This window comes from Dryobates pubescens (assembly GCF_014839835.1).
Source record: "Dryobates pubescens isolate bDryPub1 chromosome Z unlocalized genomic scaffold, bDryPub1.pri SUPER_Z_unloc_1, whole genome shotgun sequence".
In the NCBI taxonomy this organism is placed as follows: Eukaryota; Metazoa; Chordata; class Aves; order Piciformes; family Picidae; genus Dryobates; species Dryobates pubescens.
In genome coordinates this window covers 291,323-303,453 of record NW_026530690.1, presented here as the reverse complement: position 1 = coordinate 303,453, position 12,131 = coordinate 291,323, and the positions used below count along the sequence as shown (strand labels likewise).

General features: G+C 58.3%; 1 protein-coding gene across 2 annotated transcripts in view; it reads left to right on the top strand.

Annotated features, from left to right (window-relative positions):
- The window catches only part of NEDD4L (NEDD4 like E3 ubiquitin protein ligase), an 81,231-nt gene that overhangs the window by 12,517 nt on the left and 56,583 nt on the right, over positions 1-12,131 (top strand). For both annotated transcript variants that reach the window (XM_054179283.1, XM_054179282.1), the window contains exon 2: positions 6,478-6,551. In XM_054179283.1, the coding sequence (XP_054035258.1) occupies positions 6,478-6,551 (74 nt within the window). The remainder of the gene's footprint in view (positions 1-6,477; positions 6,552-12,131) is intronic.

The following is a 12,131-nucleotide window of genomic DNA, read 5'->3' as shown; positions in this document are numbered from 1 at the left end:
AGCTCCCAGCTGTTTGCTCCCTCTGCTCTGTGCAGCACACCAGGACCTGTGGCTCACCTTGGTTCTGAGGGGATCATCACTTCATGGAGACCTGTCTGGGGGAGCTGAAGCTGTGCTTCAGCCTTCTGCTAGTTTGTGTTATCCTGAGGGCTCTTCAGCACTGTGCTTCCTTTGCTGTCACAGTCACTTGCCTGGGGGAAGGAAGTGCTGCCCTTGGTTCTATGCTGACCTGAGCTCTCCAAGAGCCGTGGTGCTGGCAGGCCCCTTGCAGCCAGCTCTGCCTCACCCCCGTGCTGCTGACCTGCTCTGCCTCAGCTGAGGAGCTGAGCTCTTCACAGCTTGACCCTGGCTCCTGTTTGTGGTCTCAGGCTGCTGAGAGCTGGTGTGGAGCTCCCAGCCTGGAGAGCTTCAGCCTGCTTGTGGCACTGCAGCCCCACAGCTGCCCGTGCTGGAGAAACTGCTGCTTGTTCTGCCCCTCTCTGGCCTTGTGAGGGCTGCAGGGTGAGGCAGGAGCTGCTCAGCTGCCTTGTAACTTGGCTGAGGAACTTTGCACTGCGTTGCCCTCTGCTCCCTGCCTTTCTGCTGCTTCCAGGAACACACATCTGTGGCTCTGGGAGCTGCTGAATGCCTGACCTTATTGCAGCTCTGCTGCAAGACACGGGTCCTCAGTGTGCCTTTTGTTGGGTGCAGCAGCCACACTCTGCATCCAGAGTGCCTGGCAGAACACAGAGTCCAGGCTTTGTTTGGGGCAGTGAGTGCTGAACACTCGAGTGAGTGTTTCTCAGTCTAGTCAGTGTCAAGTACCAGCGGGGGGAGCAGTGCCTGAGCTAACCCCTGGGCTTTGGCCAGACCCAGCCCAGCCAATGTGCTCAACCTCCCAAACCTGAGTCAAGCTCTTCCCAAATCAGCCTGAGCTGGGAGCTGGAGTGTCTGCTCTGAGATGCTCTGGTTTGCAGCTGCAGGAGCTTGCTGGCCCTAGACTTCACAAGTGGCAAGTGCTCCTCATGAGCAGAGGCCCAGGGCCCATGTGGGGGTCGAGTCAGTGGGGAGGCCCAGGGAGAGGCAGAGGTGGAATGTGGAGTGCAGGGCGTTGGAAATGGCACTGGGTGGGTAGGGTGAAAGCTGGACTCAGGCACTGCTCTGAGTGGCTGTGATGGGAGAGGTTCAGTCCTCAGGCTGGAGATCCAGAAGCAGAGGTTTGTTCTGAGGGAGAAGAGGTGCTGCTGGGGGGTCTGGCCTGCTCAAGATGGAGAGCCCGAAGGAGTGAGCTGCTGAGGCTGACTGACAGCAGCGCTCGGGAGATGTTGATGTCTCCAGCAGGGGAGCCTGGAAAGCCGTCCAGGAACAGCAGTGATTAGCTGCTGCTGGGAGATGCAGTTTAATTGCTGCTGGGTAATGGCATGATTCATGCAGCCAAACAAACTGCCAGCAAGTGGAGCCTCTGCAAGGTGCCACTGCTGGCTGCTCTGAGCTGGGCTCTGCTGGGCACGGCTCTCAGGGTGCTTAAGGTAACAGCCAGTGAGCAGCTGCAAGGAGCAGGGTCCAGCTGCCATCCCAGCTGGGGTCACAGCTTGTCTTTCACCCTCTGCACTCTTAGGCTGTGCCAGGCTCTCTGTGACCCTCAGATGAGGCAGTGAGCACGGAGTGGGGCACAAGGCTCCGTGCCAGCAGCGTGCGCCGCTCCCCGGAGTCCCTTCAGAGAGCTCTTTTGGGGCTGGCAGTGCTGCAGATGGGGCAGACCCCAGCGGTGCCAGTGCCTGTGTCTGGGGGGCCTGGTGCTGCAGGAAGGAGCTCTCCCTTCCGAGGGGCTTAAGAGCCTCGGTGGCGTTTTCAGCTGGTTTCCTGCCCGAGGCTTTCCCAGCAGAGCCTGTTCAGGAATTTTCCTGTCAGTTGGTGCGGCTACCCTGCAGGGAAGGGGCTCCCACCGCAGCCTGCTTCAGGAATCCCTCATCCTGCAGAGGTGCAGCTCTGGGCTGCGGTGGGGCCCGGGGAGAGGCAGAGGCACAGGTCCGGGCTGCTATCTGGGTCAGAGCCGCGGCTGCAGCGGGGCTGGCGGCTGCCGTGAGCGGGCAGGCGGCGCTGGGCGGCCGGGCCGGGATCGTTAGCTATGGATCGCGTTACATAAACGTGCCGCGCTGGGCGGCTGGCAGCCGCTCGGGCCCCGCCGTGTGCTGGGGGATCCTCCCGGGAGCTCCGGCAGGCACCGTCGGCCTGCCCGAGGCGGCTCCGGCGCTGCACACCCCTGGGGATGTGCTGCGCTGGCCGGGCGTGCTCGGGGTGCCCTGGAGCGATCCAGTCTGTACCTGCTGGGCAGCCGCCGCATTTGGTGAGAGGCTGGAGTCGCATCCAGGGCTGCCCCTGGGTGCCTGTGTCAGTGTGCAGGGGATGGAGGCCAGAGGGAGGCAGGAAGTGCGATTCCCAGCTTGTCGGCTCAAAACGGCTGCAAGGGGGTGGTGTTTGAGAAACAAGAACGGTGTGAGAGCATCAGGGGCTGGCCTGGAGGAAGGGGAAGCCCAAGCTGCCGTGCTGGGAAAGGTGCTTTGGAAACAGGTGGGGATCTAGGCCAGCGTCTGCCTGCTGAGATGGAAGCGCCAAGGGGCAGGTCTCATCCCCAGCCACCACTCCAAGTGCTCATGAGCTTGAAGCAGTCCAAGGCAGTGACTGCAGTGGAACTAACCTGACTGAGTTTGGTGGTTGTGGTCCCTGCTGTCAGCCGGTGACCTCCGGCAGTGTTAGAGACTGGGAGGGGAGCTGCTGGGTAAGAATCTTCCTTCCCTGGCACAGCAGGATCTGGAAGACCATGTGCAGAGCCTGCATGAGTGTTAGGGCGAGCTGCAGGAGCTGGAAAGCAGCCTGTTGGTGAGATGAATTCCTTCACTGAGGGCTATAGATAGACCTAAACGTTAAATAAGGAGCAAAGAGTCCTGTGCAGGGCAAGTCCCTGAGTTTCAAGCCCTTGTCCATTCTCCTGGGTGTTTCCAGAGCCCACTGGTGACCTGGTCCAGCACACCACTGAAACAGCTCACAGCTGCATGGAGCTCCACTGCTGCTCCTAGCAGCCAGGCCACAGGGCACTGCCTTGGTTGTGAGCTGGTTTCCATGAGGCCACAGTGTGGCTGCAGCCCACTTATTAGGCTGCTCTCAGCTTGGGCTGGGGGCACGTGGCCTGGAGAGCTGTGGCTTCAGTGAGTGCACAGAGCCAGGAGGCACTGCACGGCAGGGCAGGGCAGGCTTTCCTCCAGGAGCGCCTGGCTGTAGCTGCTCTGGCTTGGAGGCCAGAGGCATGTGGGTTTGCATGGTGGGCTGAGAGCTCTGCAGGAAGGGAAGATGGTCTCTGCTGGACTGTGGAAGGGTGAGCGTGGCCGGCGCTTGCAGGGAGGAGGATCTGAGCAGGGTTCCTGGGCTGCTGGGGGTGAAGCTGCCTGAAGTGAGGTTTCCCTGCTTGGGCCAGCTGGGGAGGTGGCTGTGACCCAGTGACCTGTGCTCTGCTTTCCTCCACTGACCCTTCTGGGGAGCAGAGATGAGGTTCGTGGCCCGGCGCCGGTCCTGTGTTCGCTGCAGACTGAGGTGTTACCGGGGGCTGTTGCTAAACTGCCACTGACAGATCTCGGCGTAAGGGACCGTGAGAGCCGTGCTGAGCCCTCCCAGGAGCTGCTGCCGTGGCCTGGGGAAGCCCTCTGATGTCCCCAGAGGGTGAGCTGTTCTCGGTGAGTGCCACTCCTCTGCCTGTGTCCCCAGCCAGCCTCGGTGCTGCTGTGTGTGAGGTGTGGATGTGGCACAGCTTCCCGCGGCGCTCTGCCTCCCTCAGCTGTCCTCTGGGTGCCTCACGCCAGAGCCAGCCTGACCCTTCTGCAGCCCGACTCCTCTTGCCGGGTTTCAGCTGCTGAGATTTCCTCTGGAGGCTGCAGATCCTCCTTGGTTTCTCGCAGCCGTGGCAGCACTGAGCAGGTCGCTTGGGCTGCTGCCTCCTCTCGTGTGTCCAGCTCGCCAGGGGCTCTGCCTGGGGCTTTTCATCCAGGACAAGTGAAACATTAAAGCGTCGGTTAAAGATTTGTTGTCGTTTCCATGCTGATGCGGTTTGCAGCCCAAACACGGAGTTAAGGACCTGTTGTCTTTTCTGGTGTGCTGTGTTTTGCAAACTCTCGGGTATAATAAAAACAGAGCCGAGGTGCTCAGTGGATGAAACCGGATTCACAGAGCCTCTCTCTGTCTGCAGGTAACTTTCCAGAGGGATCTGGTTTCCCTCCTTCCAGCCAGTGGAAATTTACCTCGCTGGTGCCTATCTTGGTTTGAAATCAGAAATGTCTCTGGGCAGAGAGAAGGGAAAGGCCCAGCCCCAATCCAAGCAGCACTGCCCCGGCACGGCTCAGCTTTCCTCAGGTGCAATCCTAGAGCGCTGCCTGTTCCCCTCCCTGCCCTGCCCTGGGACCTTCCCTGCCTGCCCCGGACACGGTTCCGCTTCGGCCCCGCAGCTGCCGCGGCGCCGGGGGGGTCCTCTATGAAACCGCTGCGCAGCGCCCGGTGAGTGTTGGCGGCCCCGGGGGTGCTGTGCCGCCGGCGGTGGGGCGCAGGGGTCCGGGGGTGCTGTGCCGCCGGCGCTGCACAGTGCTGGGTCAGGGCCGTGGGGCCGGGGCCGGGTGGGCGCCGGCTGTGCCGCGGGGTCGCCTGTCCCGCAGGACGCTGTCACCTCCAGCTCCCTCACGGCGCCGGTGGCCTTCCGCTGCCTGTGCTCCAGAGCTCGCTCGGCTGGGGTCTGCAGACCGTCTGTTCGGGGCTAGCTGCTGTGGATGGAGGCAGATTGCCCCTCCCGGGTCGCTCTGGAGGGGCTCAGCCGGGGAAGCAGCGCACGGCTCGGGGGCTGTGCCGTGCCCACGTCCTGTGCTTGTTGCTGCCCTGACTTCCTTAAGCTGGGGGCTGCTCGGGGGTTTGCTGGGGGCTTGGATTTCAGTTTTAGCTGATTTAGGTGGAGCCAAGTGAAGCCCTCCCCAGGGCCAAGTGTACTGCAGGTGAGAGCACGATGTCTGCAGAGGCTGTCCTTCAGCAGAGGAGAGCTCTGCACCCCCTGCCGTGTCTCAGGCAGGCAAGAGCCCATAAGCTGGTGTTAATCATTAGCAGGGCAGCAGTGTGGGCAGCAGTGGATGGCAGCCTTGATGCCTCACCCAGCGCTTTATGGCAGCCTGCTCCAGCGGGGAGGCAGGCTGGGCTCAGAGGGGTGAGGGCACAAACAACTGCAGGGAGGCTTCCGAGCTGTGATCTCGGGCTGCCAGCAGCGTCCCACAGCAGCACTTGGGCTCTGAACAGCAGTTGTGTGCTCCCAGGCACGGGCTGCATCGCAGCTGAGAGAGGTGGCTCGGGGAGGAGAGCTGGGGCGGTGCTGGAGCTGCTGGGAAGAGAAAGCACCAACAAAGAGACGTTCAGAGAGGGCTCAGCTCCTCGGGAGTTTGCTTTCCTGCAGGCGGCTCACAGCAGGCTCTGTGGGGCTGGAACTCGCTGTGCAGACGGCTTCAGGCAGGCTCCAGTTTCCCTGGCTGCGGCAGTCTGGCTCTGGCTCCTTCCCCAGCAGTGGCATCAGACTGGGCAGGTCTGGCTTCCCTTCCTGACCTTCCCAGTGAGCTCAGAAGGTTCCCAAATCTGTGTCGTGCTTTCAGCTATCTAAAGCAAACAGCTGAGGTGTCGTGGCTGTGCCAGAGCAGACCTGTGGAAATGTTATTGTTGTGTGAGCCAGCTCCAGGGAGCAGAGGCTCAGGTTACTGTAACTGAAGCCTGTGTCTTGCACTTGGGGAGGGCTTATCAGAGGAGAAAAGGTACAGCTGATATGGGTGGCTGCAGAACCTGTTTCTGCAGGATCCCTTCCAGGCTGAGCCTTGGTGGCCTCCCTCGGCAGCAAAAACAATCTGGCCAAAGAGGGTGGCCAAGGAGGCCAACGGTAGCCTTCCTATCAGTGTTCCTCGGGAGCTCACCGGGAGGAAGGGGCACGCTCGGCACCGGGCTGATGCCCAGCAATGGGCATCTTCAGACACTGCCTCCTGTGCTTGAGAGGTGGCTCTGAGCTGCCCGTGGAGCCAGCTGCTGAGGCAGGTTTCAGGGGTGCCATCAGGAGGGTGCAGGCTTTGTGTGAGCACAGCCACCTCTGACCAAGAGCAACAATGCCACAGACGTGTGCTGAGCGTGTCCCCCCTTGGGGCAGGAGACGGCTCCGGAGAGCTGCTGGGAGTGTGGCTCAGGGTTTGCGAAGGCCCCGTTCAGCACACTGCCTTCTGCTTTGTGCCTGTTGTGCTGCACTTGTGATGATGTCATTGTTGTTATCTGCTTTACTCTGCTCCTACCTAACTCCCAAGGGGCCTGAGTGTTTGGGTCCAGGCTGTTCTTTAGCAGGTAAGCTGTGAGTGAGCCCTCCGCCGTAACCTCTTGTGAACTGTTGCTGTTCCCAGTGACTTGCAGAGCAAGCACTGACCCCTGCTCTCCTTTTGTCAACAGGAGGAGTCTCGAATCCTCAGGGTGAAGGTGGTGTCTGGCATCGACCTAGCCAAGAAAGACATCTTTGGAGCCAGGTAGGTGGTGTGCACTGAGTGCCCGGCAGAGCAAGGGCTCTGTCTGACCGCCGGCTCACACGTGCTGGGGGAGCCCATGAGAGATGGCAGGGGTGGGACTCGGGGCTGTGCTGGCAGGAGAGCCTCAGTCACAGCAGTGGCTGCTCTCTGAGGCTGGTCCCCAGTTCAGCCAGCCCCAGCTCTGTGTGGACCAGTATCTGGCAGCCCCTAAAATGACTCCTGGCTGTCCCCCACCTGAGGCAAGCAGGGCCAAAGGCAGCAGGACCCTCTGCCTCATCAGGGAAGCTCTGCTTGCCCTGCTGAGGGCCAGTACAATCTCTTGGGTGCCAGGCCTGCAGCTTTGAGGTGGCAGCTAGGATGTGAGTGGGCTTGGACACATCCAGATGCCACTGTGGCATCTGGTACCTTTGAGAGAGAGAGGCGAGGAGAGCTCTGCCAGTTGGCCCTCACCATGAGCAGGCTGGCAGTAAGGACTGATGGAGGGAAGAGCTGAGGGAGAATGACTGAGAACTTGTCTGCCAGGCTGTGGCAAGCCCAGGCTGCAGTGCCAGGTGAGCCTTCAGCCAGCCTGGCTTTTAACTGGGGACTTGAGAGGGAAAAGAGAAGGTTTTGGGGGGCACAAAGCAGTCTTCAGGTGACTACTTCCCTCTTCACCTGCCCACCTAAAGGTGGGACAAGCAAAGTATAGTTTGGCTTTGGCCAATCCAGCTGTCCAACAAGAGCACTGGGCTGCCATGGTCAGTGGGAAGGTGCAGACACTTGGTGTTGTCTCAGGTGCAGGAGGAGCTGTGCTCCAGGCCCAGGCGTTGCTGTGCACAACCTACAGAGCCAAGCCAGGTAGGTGCTGGGGGAGCAGCTGGCTCTGGAGCCAAATGGGGCTGGAAGGCAGGACTGAGCTCTCTTCCCTGAAGCCTCGTTCAGGTTTGATGTTCTGGCTGTCTCAAGCCTGAGTGTGAGGGCATTTGTTCTGCAAATGGTCCAATCTACTTAGGAGATTTTTATCAGTCTGAGGTTGGTGGTGTCCAACTTAGCTTTTAGTGGAGACTAATTTCTTAATGTATAAATGAGCCTCCCTGGGGAGCTGCCTGTGTCTCTTTAATGATGCTTACAGACTGTTCATTAGCTTGCACATCCAGCCTGCAGCTACACCAAAGCAGCAATTAAAAGCTTAATCCACTGCCATTTCAGAGTGGAATTGGCAACAAACCTTCCTTTGGTGGCTGAGTGCAGACTATGGCAATTCAAACCTTGTTTATTGTCTTCTTCCAGCTGTGATGCTTTGAGGAACAGCTTTTGGTGCTGACTGTAAGCCACAAGAGAGGCAGCTCCTGTTGATGGGGTGGGACACGGTGTTTGTGGAGGATGTCCAGGGCTGAGGCACAGAGGAAACAAGATTCCTGTTGCAGATAGTAGCCCTGGAATTGCTGGGTTTGTGCCCTAGGACTGCTGGATTTCTGCCCTAGCTTTGCTTTTCCTACATCTCTTCTGTCCAGCCCTTTCCCACAGAGTTTTGGCTTACTTGGGATGCTTAAGAGGCTGGATTTTGTTGGTGGATCCCCAGGGCTTTAGGTTTTACCCCTTGTGAAGAATGCCAAGGTAATGATTGGAGTACTGCAGCTGTTCACTAGGAGCAGCTTCCCCTGCCCCTTAGTGCTGGGGTGCAGAGCTCAGCCAGCCTGTGCCTGTGGAAGGTTAACTGCAGGGCCTGCCTTGGGCTCTGCATCTCGCTGGCTGTGCCTGGCCCCTTTTCATCAGCTCTGCTGTTCTGAAATGCTGCCTGCAGCCCTTGAAAGCCTTCTCCTGCCTGGCTGAATGCAAGGAAGGTCTCTCAGCAGTGCAGAGCTCTGGAGAAACTGGCATTGTTGTTCTGCAGGCTGTGACAATAAAGGGAGCTCAGTGCTTTCCATTTCTGCTTTTTTTGGCCCATGAAATCATTTCCTTGTTAATTCCCTCTCAACTCCTTAAATGTAATGTCTTAATGAATTCAGCTCCTATTTGTATTGTTCTGGGTAATGAAGGAGTGCAGATTGCCATGTGATTAATGCTGGCTATGCCACACACTGAACAATTACTATTATTTACTACTCTGTCTGTGCTCACACATCAGGAGTGGTGCTCTGGGCATCAGCAGGGCTGAGGCTTCCCCATGCAGGCCCTGCAGACACAGGCACTGCCTAGGGACAGGGGATGGAGATTCAGCAGCAGGGATGTTGGTGCTAGGGCTTCCTGTGGGGCTCTCAGCCATGCTCTGTACCCCTGGAGAGCAGGGCTGCCCCAGGTGAGGCAGGACTGATTGCTGTGTGTTCTGTGGGCTGCCAGTGGGAGGCAAGCACGTGTGATGGGGCACAGGCCAGCAGCTGGTTACCTTTAGGCTGTTCTCTTCAGTCCAGTGTCACCAGTTCTGCCCCAGTTCGGGCTGTGCAGTATCCTGTGTTAACTGGAAACTCCCTGGTGACAGCTGTACCCCTGGAACTATCCCCCTAGCACGTGTGCCACCTCGGCACTGGGTTTTAAAGCCAGCACGTCCTCCCCGAGCTGACAGCTGTTTTGTCGAGCCCAGACAGATGAACTGAAGTGAGCTGCTCTCCACAGTTAACCCAGCAGTTCTAGAGCCCCTCTGGCTGGTGATGAGCTGCCTCCTGAGAGCTCTCCAGAGCTCACTGCCCAGCTCAGCAGAGAAAAAGCTGCACCCACAACTTCTGTTGGTTTTTACCACCAGAAAATCTCAGTTCTGCTGCTCGAACCACAGCAAGACTCAAACAAGAGTTCTTACTCCTACAGACCTGAACTCCCAGCACCATTGCCTGCAGTGGGTTCACGCAGGGAATGGCTCAGCCCCGGCTGTCCCAGCACTGCAATGGAAGGGCAGCTGCTGCCTCACTGTGCTCAGCGCCGCGGGCAGTGGGGAGAGGGGAGCAGGAGGCAGCTCCAGACGGTCCCAGCGCATCCTAGAGCGCTGCCAGCGCCGCTTCAATGCCGGGAGCGGGCAGCAGAGGGCAGCAGAGATCGCCAGCTCCTGCCGCCAGCTGCGGGGGGACAGCTGTGGAGGAAAGGAGCGGCGGGGCTGGCCCCAGCTGGAGAGGCTTCCTCTGGGGAGCTGGTGTGTGTGTGAAGTGTTCCCTTCTGCCTTCCCCTTTCGGGGCTGGGGTGCTGTGCAGGCCCTGCGCGCTGGCTGGCATGCAGCTTTCACGTGGCTCTGACGCTGCTTTCCTCTGTGGCTAGAGAGAGTTGGTGCTTGCAGCGTGCTGGTGTCCCTCTCTCACAGCTCTCCTGAGCGAGCTGGGAGGTGTTCTGCTGCTCTGGCAGCTTTGCACTGAGCGCCAGGGAAACATCAGAGCCGTCTAGTGCCAGTCCACACCGCTTGTTCCTTTCAAAGAGGAAGATCTGGTTCCAGCAGTGGAACCAATTCTTACTGAAGAAGGGACGTCAGGGCAGGCACTTCGGTTTCAAATCCGTTGTCTCCCAATCACATGCTGTTCCGTGGGGCTCAGAGAAAGGAAGGCAGCAATTAGTGCCTCAGAAGAGGAAAATGCCGAAGCTGCTTGTGAGGCAATAGCAGAATGCCTCCAGGAGCCCACAGAGGGTGGCTTGCAATTGGTGGTTTTGTGCCTGCCAGTGCTCTCTGCCAGAAGGAGAAACATCCACTCAGCCAGCTCTGGTTGTGTTTGAGGAGGGAAGGAATGCTGGGGTAGCTCTCAGCTGAGTTTTGGGATGTGGGCTCTGGGAGGGTGCTGCAGGCTTTGTTTCTGCTGACCCTGGTGAGCCTGCAATGGTGTTGCCCAAGTGCCTGTACAGCTGTGGCCCCATCTCACTCCAAAGCCTGCTTGGGGCTTTTCCTTCGGCCAGGGCAAGCATTTATTGCTCCTTAAGTACTGTTCCACTGCTGGGAGGGGAGAATGCTGTGCCCTTGGCCCAAGGCTTGCTGTGGCCACAGTGCCAAGGAGCAGTCAGCCTTAGGGCTTGGCTGTGAAGCCATCAGCAGTGGCCTGGGGACAGGGTACAGATGGTTCCCTTTTTTAGTGGACTCAGAATCACAGAGTGTGCAAGTGGGTGCCTGCCTGCAGACCCTGTGAGGTGCCCAAGGGGGGGCTGGGGCAGAGTGGGGAGGAAGATGCTTCAGCAGCTGCAGCAGGGCTCTTGGGGTTCAAGGTTGAGGTGCTGCTGTTCTGGTGAGAAGGGACTGAAATCGTGGCCTTGAGCTGCTTTACAGAGAGGAGCTAAAGGAGAAGGAAATGCAGTCATGCCTGCAGGAAATGCAGCTGCATTTTCAACTGTGTAGTGAAGGGCCCCCAGGGGGTGACCCAGGTCTGGCTCTTCTGTTCCTTACCCTTGTGTGACCGTTTGAGGCTGTGCCTTTAAGGAAGGGGCATTCTGGCTGAATATTTTTGTAGATATTGGCATCCTAAACGAGTTTCACTGGTTAGTATATGGCAGTGAGATCTGAAGACCCAGAGCGGCTGGAACTTTCGGTTTCCTTCCTTCGCTCTCCCTTCCAGCTGGGCTGCTTCTGGCCAAATAACAGATCAGCATTAATAAGCTGCTCACCCCCCTGTACCCAGGCCTTCTCGGCTCCTGTTCACACCCCTCAGCTCTTTCTGCTCCTGTTTGGGGAAGAAGGGAGGCAGGGGGGGTGAAGGGGGCACAGGGGGAAGCCCCCTCTGTGGGGGGTCTGGTTTCTGTTTTGTTTCTTTGCTGTATATTTCTGTATGTTTGTGTGCCTCAGTTCCCTGCCAGCATTGCTTTGTAAACACAGCAGGTTCCCTGTCGCTTTCACCGGCTGGGCGAGTTGCGGTTTTCTTCCCTTACCTCTTCTTAGTGGGGGAGGGAAAGCTGGGCCTTTCCTTTCAACCCCCCACACCTTGCAAACAGGGTGAAGAGGGTTGTGGGTTTGGGCTGCCTTGTGAGGAGCTTTGCAGCAGGTATGTGGAAGTGCTGCTGCAGAGCCCTTATCTTGTGAATAAACAGATCAGACTCTGCTTGGTAGCTTGGGACTGAATGGGAATAAGTTGATGCAGAAAGAGGTCCATAAATAATAGCACCATGAAATCCAGGATGGTGTGGAAGCCTGTGGTGGTACTCAGGTGTGGCACTGTTGTGCCCAGACTGTCAGAAGATCAAAATGTGATTGTGGGAACATTTAATACCTGTGAGCCATCCTTGTGTGCTTGGCCATAGAGGTGAGCGGGGCTTTGGTGCACCTCTGGGCTTTGAGTTTTCTTCGTTTGAAAAGGTTTAGGTTTTGCCCAAACTTGTGTTTTGAAACAGAACCCCCAGGGGCCTAGCTGCTGGCATCACCATGGAGCAGAGACCATTGCTCCTAAATGTGGAGTTTGGAGCAGCACTGTGAGCTGTTCCTCACCCCTGAGCTGCAAACTGAGCTCTGACGTGAGTGCTCCAAGCCCTTGTGCTCAGTGCTGTAACAGAGCCCCAGTACAGGTGGGGCTGGAGCTGCACTGTGTAACCTGCAGCACACCCTGTTGTGTGGGGATGGTTTAGAGATGTGAGAGTGCACAAATGTCTGCAGAGAGCAGAAACGACAAGAGGGAGGGCTGTGGCGTGCCCCTGAGTGACCGCAGCTGC